Consider the following 7,503-nt stretch of genomic DNA (forward strand, 5'->3'; position numbering starts at 1 on the left):
AAATTCCCGCACTGGTCCATATATATATATATATATGTATATGTGCAAGATATTAAGATTCGAGAAAAAGTGTAAAACAAACCTATAAAACACACAGTACATGGAATAGAGAATCAACATAGAAAATTCTGTTAGATAGACTTCTTCCACATAGAAAATTCTTCTTCGTGTCCTCTGGATTTATGTTTTACTTCAGTGGATTAAATTATCATGATTTCTTGGACGAATGTGAAATTATAACTGTCTCCTTGAGGACAAAGATGGCGGAAAACATACAAGATCGAGACGCGTGGTCACGTAACTGGTCACATGACTATGAGGAAGAATTTACTCTGATTAATCACAGATCGCAGCACAGGCGTACAGTGTCCTCTGCTGAAAAGAATATTCCTAGAACATTCAAAATGTTCAATTAAATTTTGAATGTTTTAGGAATATTTTATAAATATTCAATATGAATATTCTCGGAAAAGAATATTGATACGGACATGGAATATTCATAGAATTTTGTGTGCTATCTGGGTACATCCCACTGTCTACATGGGTTAGAAATATTCCAAGCGGACACTGTCTAAGCACTACTACATACGTTTAATTTATTACACATAGGCCGCGGTCCGATACACGCTCACAACGCTTAAAAATCATTTCATCCTTGTTGTTTGTCAAATGTTAAACGAAGACAAACAATGCTCATGAGCGTTGTCAGCATGATTCGGACCACGGCCATAGTCGGTATGACAGATTTCCTAACCTCCATAGTCGTCAACTTTAACGCTAAATATCTCGGTTCGCGAGGCAGAGCGACACTTTTTTCTGCCAGATTCTTTCGTTTCATGCAAAAACGCGTCGAATGAGCCTGATTTTATCGAAATCGGAGGTGAGGGAGGTATTCTGAATAATTACCATTCCGGTAATTATTCCTAAGGGCCTGCGCACAATAGAGGAACAGGAATTAGATATTAAGATTTCAACCTATCAGAAACTGATTACATCGGAATACACGATTTCTGATAGGTTGAAATCTTAATATCTAATTCTTGTTCCTCTATTGTGCGCAGGCCCTAATATTTCCTCCATTGTGTGCAGAGCCTAAAAAACAGATAATTATTGTCCGATTAATCGATTATCTTGGGACCGTCCAATAATCGCTTGCTCTCGATTATGCGACCGTCGATAATCGATTAAGTGCCCATCACTAGTGATATTTTTTATATGATGAAAATTTGTCATTTGCTATGCACCGGAACTTTAGGTATCTCTTATGATAGTTACAGATACAAACCGTATTGTCTTTTGCTTTATAATATTATTGCCCCAAATTTTTGATAAATAGTTCAAATTTAATACAGATGTAATGCAAGTCTGAGTTTAGCACAAATTCATTGTATTCGGCAAAATATAAACCAGTTTTTTTTTTAGGTAAGGATAAAAGTTTGAAGGAACAATTGGAAACAATCTTGAAACAACGACCGATACTTGACACATCTGTGGTACCGTTTGAGATTTGCATTTGTGATATACTATTAAAGAAAATACAAAAAATGACATCTATTATAAAACTTCACGCTATCTCTGGAGCGATGAACGAATCTCCGCCTTGCTACATATTACAAGTGGATGAATTGAGGATATTATTAGATTGTGGATGGGATGAAAATTTCGATCAAGATTTCATAAAAGAATTGAAAAGGTGCTCTGCTCATGAAAAAAGTTATTATAACAAAAAATACTTTATTAATTTTCATGTATTTATTCCTTTTATTTTTTATGTTTCTAGACATGTACATCAAATAGATGCGGTATTACTTTCATATCCAGACCCATTGCATTTAGGTGCATTACCGTATCTGGTAGGTAAATGTGGCTTGAATTGTCCAATATACGCTACTATACCTGTCTATAAAATGGGTCAAATGTTTATGTATGATATATATCAGGTATATTCTTTTAATACTTAGAAATGTAAAAAATATATATTAAATCAATACTAATATTTTAGTTGATTTATATTGATTTTAGTCTCGTCATAATATGGAAGATTTTGATCTATTTACTTTAGACGATGTTGATGCTGCATTTGATAAAATTGTACAGCTAAAATATAATCAAAGTATATCAATGAAAGGTAAAGGCTATGGTGTTACGTTGACGCCTTTACCAGCAGGACACATGATTGGTGGGACAATTTGGAAAATCGTGAAAGTTGGGGAAGAGGATATAATATATGCTGTAGATTTTAATCATAAAAAGGAACGCCACTTGAATGGCTGTGAATTGGAAAGATTGCAAAGGCCATCATTATTGATAACAGATGCATTCAATGCCACATATCAGCAAGCTAGACGAAGAACAAGAGATGAGAAATTGATGAGTAAATTTCATATTTTTTATTTTATTCTCATTTTTTTCTAAAATTGTAAATTAAACGTGGAAGATATATTTTTAATATATATTTTTTATTTGCATTTGTGTTATTTAGCTAATATCTTGCAAACATTACGAGGCGGTGGAAATGTATTAGTTAGTGTAGATACAGCTGGTCGTGTATTAGAGTTGGCACATATGTTGGATCAGTTGTGGCGTAATAAAGAATCCGGATTACTTGCCTATTCATTAGCTCTTCTCAACAACGTGAGCTACAATGTTGTAGAATTTGCAAAATCGCAAATTGAATGGATGAGTGATAAATTAATGAGAAGTTTTGAAGGTGCACGTAACAATCCATTTCAATTTAAACATTTGCAACTTTGTCATAGTATGGCTGAATTGAATCAAGTCCCAAGTCCAAAGGTAAATAAAATAATTAAAATTCTTAGATTGTTTGATTTGAAGATTAATTTCAAATTATTATATTTAGGTGGTTCTTGCAAGCACTCCTGATATGGAATGTGGATTTTCCCGAGAATTATTTCTTCAATGGTGCTCTAATCCACAAAACAGTATTATATTAACGAGCAGAACATCTCCTGGTACACTTGCTAGAGACTTAGTAGAGAAAGGAGGTAATCGAAATATTACATTAGAAGTAAAGAGACGAGTGAAACTCGAAGGTATGGAATTAGAAGAATATCAAAAAAAAGAAAAGCTGAAGCAGGAACAGTTGAAACAAGAACAGATGTATGTATAATGTATATCCATCTATCATTAAGTTGTAATTTACATGTTACTAATTATACTTGTAACATGTGTTTTATTAGGGAAACTGCAGATGTGAGTTCTGAGTCTGAAGATGAAATAGAAGTTGGTGGTAGCAGGGGAAAGCATGATTTATTAGTGAAGCAAGAAAGTAAACCTGGCTTTTTTAAACAAAGTAAAAAGCAACATCCCATGTTTCCATTTGTAGAAGAAAAGATTAAAATAGATGAATATGGAGAAATTATAAAGTAAGGATATTTTTATACATCACAAAATGTATTTAAATAAATGCAATAAAAATGTCTAATAATTCTACTATTATATATTAAGCCTTTTTCAAAAGTCTATACAATGTGTATAAAATATTTTGTATATATATGTACGTATACATATATATTAGGTGTTAAACTTAATTCCTGCCGTTTTTTGTCTCCAAAATTGATTTGTTTCGAAGGGAAGATGAATGAATACCTTAATCAAAGTAATTTCCTCCATTTTCTACTTATTACTAATTAATAATACTTTATTAATAATACTTTGATTAAGGTATTTCCCTTCGAAACAAATCAATTTTTGAGATGAAAAATGGCAGGAATTAAGTTTAACATCTAATATATATGTATATATTAAAACAATTATCTGAATCTATATACTTATATTTTAACAATAATCCATTGCTTGTTTATTTGTTCATTTTTACGAATAAATATGTACTTAATTATAAGCTGTAATTAAACTTTTATTATATATATATATATATATATATATATATTTATTACAGACCGGAAGATTATAAAATAGCAGAGACTGTACCCGAAGTAGAAGATAATAAGGAGAATGTAGAAATGAAGCAGGATGAATCCAATTATCATCCAGAAGTGGCAGTGGATATTCCAACAAAATGTGTACAAGTTTCACGTATGATGACTGTTAATGCAGCAGTAACATACATAGATTTCGAAGGTAGATCCGACGGTGAATCTCTACAAAAAATTTTGGCGCAGCTAAGACCGAGAAGAGTTGTCTTAGTTAGAGGTTTGCCTAAAGACACAGAGATACTAGCGCAGCAAGCGCAAAGTACTGGTGCAAGAGTATTTATTCCAGGTAGAGGAGAGACGCTAGATGCCACGACAGAAACACATATTTATCAAGTAATTATCTTTTCTTATTTTTTTCAATTATCATTTCTATTAATATTAAATGACATGATTCTAATTTTTTTTAATTTTGTTTTTTAATTTATATTAATTAGAAAATGTCGATATGCTATTATGTGAAATGTATTTTTTATTATAGGTACGTTTGACTGATGCTCTAGTGAGCGGATTGAATTTCTCGAAGGGTAAAGGCGACTCTGAAGTGGCGTGGATAGATGCTATGATAACGGCACGTGATCAAGTTTGTCGAGATGCTATTGCCGATACTGAATCCGAGAATGCAATTGACGAAAGTGACAAAATACTGACTTTGGAACCTTTGCCATTAAATGAGGTGAGATATATAGTTGAGAGAATGTAAAAATTCAATTTACATTTGTGGAAAATGTCCACTAAGGAGGCCTGACTCGAAGCTTTGTGTCGGCCGCAGCGTTTCGTCCTGGTCCCACACTACTAGACTCATCAGTAAGGCGATGTAGTGTGGGACTTGCCTTAGATGCCTGGAATGAATCCAGAATAATATTCTATTTAAAGGGAATTCGCGCGGCGCGGTGCTTACGCGAACCGAGTGAGTCCCGTGGACCTCTAGTGGCGAGTCGCCACATATTATAAATTGTACTTTTACAGGTTCCCGGTCATCAAACAACATTCATAAATGAATTGAAACTATCCGATTTTAAACAGGTTTTGAACAAAAGTAACATTTCATCAGAATTTAGTGGAGGAGTACTATGGTGTTGCAATAATACTATCGCCGTCAGAAGGGTTTGTTTTGTTTGTAATCAGTAAAAACGATTTATTCATATTGTATATATATATATACATTTTGCACTTTTATTTGAAAATATATTTAAAAATATATTTACAAAAGTACAATTGAGAGAATGGGCGGAATAAAAGTCTAATTATGAAATTTTGATATTAATAAAAATTAAAATAACTTGCTACTTTTTTATTATACAGAAATGGGTACAATATCAAATGAATTTATGTAATGTTTTTAAGAAGTTACATGTTACAATGCTTCTCTATTACGATCAATATTACATAAAAAAGCTAATTGCCGGAAAAAGGGCCTAAGTAGAATTGTGCCTTTATTCCGCCCATCCCCTCAATTACTATAAAAAAATATTGTAATTAAATAAATAATTATTGTGTTTATTTTAGCATGAGGCTGGAAAGGTAATATTGGAAGGTTGCATTTCTGAGGATTATTATAAAGTGCGAGAGTTATTGTATGAGCAGTATGCAATTGTATAAAGTATGCATAGTATACACATACATGTAAAGAGATTGTATTTATATAATAATTATAAGAGTTTTTGTGTCTTATTGATTTTTCCTTACATTTTCCTGACCGCTTTTTTGCACTTCGTAAGAAAAATTTAGAACAATTTTTATAATTGGCGCTTTTCTGGAAAAGTTTTTGGTACTCTAATGGCTGCAGCACATACTCGGGGTGATCCCGATTAATCATGGCTCGATTGAACACCAATCACAGCGACCGGTGCTTAGGAGCTTTGTAGTCTCAAGCGCTGTGAGTAGCTCGTATCCAATTGAGTCATGTCCAACTGGGTGCCACTCCACACACTCTTGCATAACGCATAATACATGGTGCATAATGGAATCAACCAATCGAAATTCTTCTTTTCCATGGAATGAGAGAAAAGGAAAGCTCTTAGGGCTATCGCACATGAAATGCATAACAGAGCATAAGCATAACGTAAGGCCGTTAAACCAATGAGCATCTTATGTAAATCAATATGGCGACATTTTGCTAGATGCTCATTGGTCCAGCAGTCTTATGTTATGCTTATGCTCTGTTATGCATTTCATGTGCGATACCCTTTAGAGCCATTCCGCACACACTTGCAGAGCCGCATAACCATATGCATAAAGAAAATTATCTAATCACATTTCTGTCATAAAGACAAACGTAAACTACGATTGGATGATTTTCTTTATGCACATGTTTATGCGGCTATGCAAGTTTGTGTGGAATGGCCCTTAGAGCCCAGACACAAGCTTTTGCATAACGCACAACGCATAGTGCATAAACGAATCAACTAATCAGAAGCTTTCCTTTCCTCTCATTCCATGGAAAAGAAGAATTTCGATTGGTTGATTTCATTATGCACTATGTATTATACGTTATGCAAGAGTGTGTGCTGCGGCCATAAATATTGGTCACGTTCAGCAGACTCAGCTGTTGTGGAGCGGATCCGTGAGCGCTCGCTGCTATTGGATGATCTAGAAGAATACACCAATAGCAGCGAATATTCACGGATCTGCTCCACACAGTTGAGTCTGCTAAACGCGACCATTCACTATCCATCAGCCAATCAGCACGATGAATTTACGCGTATCACATGCATAGGTCGGGTGGCACCCAGTTGGACACGGCTCAATTGGACACGAGCCACTCACAGCGCTTGAGACTACAAAGCTCCTAAGCACCGGTCGCTGTGATTGGTGGTGTCCAATCGAGACGTGGTCAATTGGGATCACCCCGCATAGGTCTATTAGCGTTGAAAGGGGTGATCCCGATTGGACACCACCAATCACAGCGACCGGTGCTTAGGAGCTTTGTAGTCTCAAGCGCTGTGAATGGTTCGTGTTCAATTGAGCCGTGTCCAACTGGGTGCCACCCGCGTTGAAATCCCCAAATATCTTTGCACTTAAAATGAGGTAGATATATGGCCTCTTCTTTTTAGTTGAACTTTTGCACCAATTCATCTTTCTTCCTTTTCTCTCCAGGAGGAAAGAAGAGGAAGAAAGATGAACTGGTGCAAAAGTTCAATTAAAAAGAACAGGCCTATATATTTGTCTTTGAAAAGAGAGAAAGCGAAGATGTCGAGTGCAAAAAGTGCGAGCAACGCGACAGACCTAATACAATTCATATGATGCTCATTGCACACAGCACACAGAGGCTGCGTTCCACTTAAAGTGGGGAGCACAGACTCTTGCATAACGCATAACGGGGGATCCCGATTGACCACGTCTCGATTGGACACCACCAATCACAGTGACCGGTGCTTAGGAGCTTTGTAGTCTCAAGCGCTATAAGTGGCTCGTGTCCAATTGAGCCGTGTCCAACTGGGTGTCACCCCGCATAACACGTAATGCATAAGAATATGTACCAATCGAAGTTCTCCGTTTCTTTCCCTTCCATGTAATAGAGAACTCTGGTTGGTTCAATTTCTTATGC

At 35.2% G+C, this 7,503-nt stretch overlaps 1 protein-coding gene across 2 annotated transcripts; it reads left to right on the forward strand.

Annotated features, from left to right (window-relative positions):
• The first annotated feature begins 1,234 nt into the window (after window positions 1-1,234).
• Window positions 1,235-5,581, forward strand: CPSF2 (cleavage and polyadenylation specificity factor subunit 2). Of its 2 annotated transcripts, none has more exons than XM_018518581.1 (11): window positions 1,235-1,255; window positions 1,423-1,693; window positions 1,781-1,940; window positions 2,023-2,374; window positions 2,483-2,793; window positions 2,861-3,120; window positions 3,201-3,386; window positions 3,920-4,289; window positions 4,435-4,629; window positions 4,923-5,060; window positions 5,463-5,581. In XM_018518581.1, exons 2-11 carry the CDS (start codon window positions 1,545-1,547, stop codon window positions 5,553-5,555), a joined length of 2,214 nt encoding a protein of 737 aa, XP_018374083.1. In that variant the 5' UTR covers window positions 1,235-1,255; window positions 1,423-1,544; the 3' UTR covers window positions 5,556-5,581. The 2 variants fall into 2 exon arrangements, with proteins under 2 accessions (XP_018374083.1, XP_018374084.1); XM_018518582.1 differs by lacking the exon at window positions 1,235-1,255 and adding an exon at window positions 1,290-1,354.
• Window positions 5,582-7,503: the final 1,922 nt, after the last annotated feature.

The sequence above is a fragment of the Trachymyrmex cornetzi genome, unplaced genomic scaffold (assembly GCF_001594075.2).
Source record: "Trachymyrmex cornetzi isolate Tcor2-1 unplaced genomic scaffold, Tcor1.1 scaffold77, whole genome shotgun sequence".
Lineage (NCBI taxonomy): Eukaryota > Metazoa > Arthropoda > Insecta > Hymenoptera > Formicidae > Trachymyrmex > Trachymyrmex cornetzi.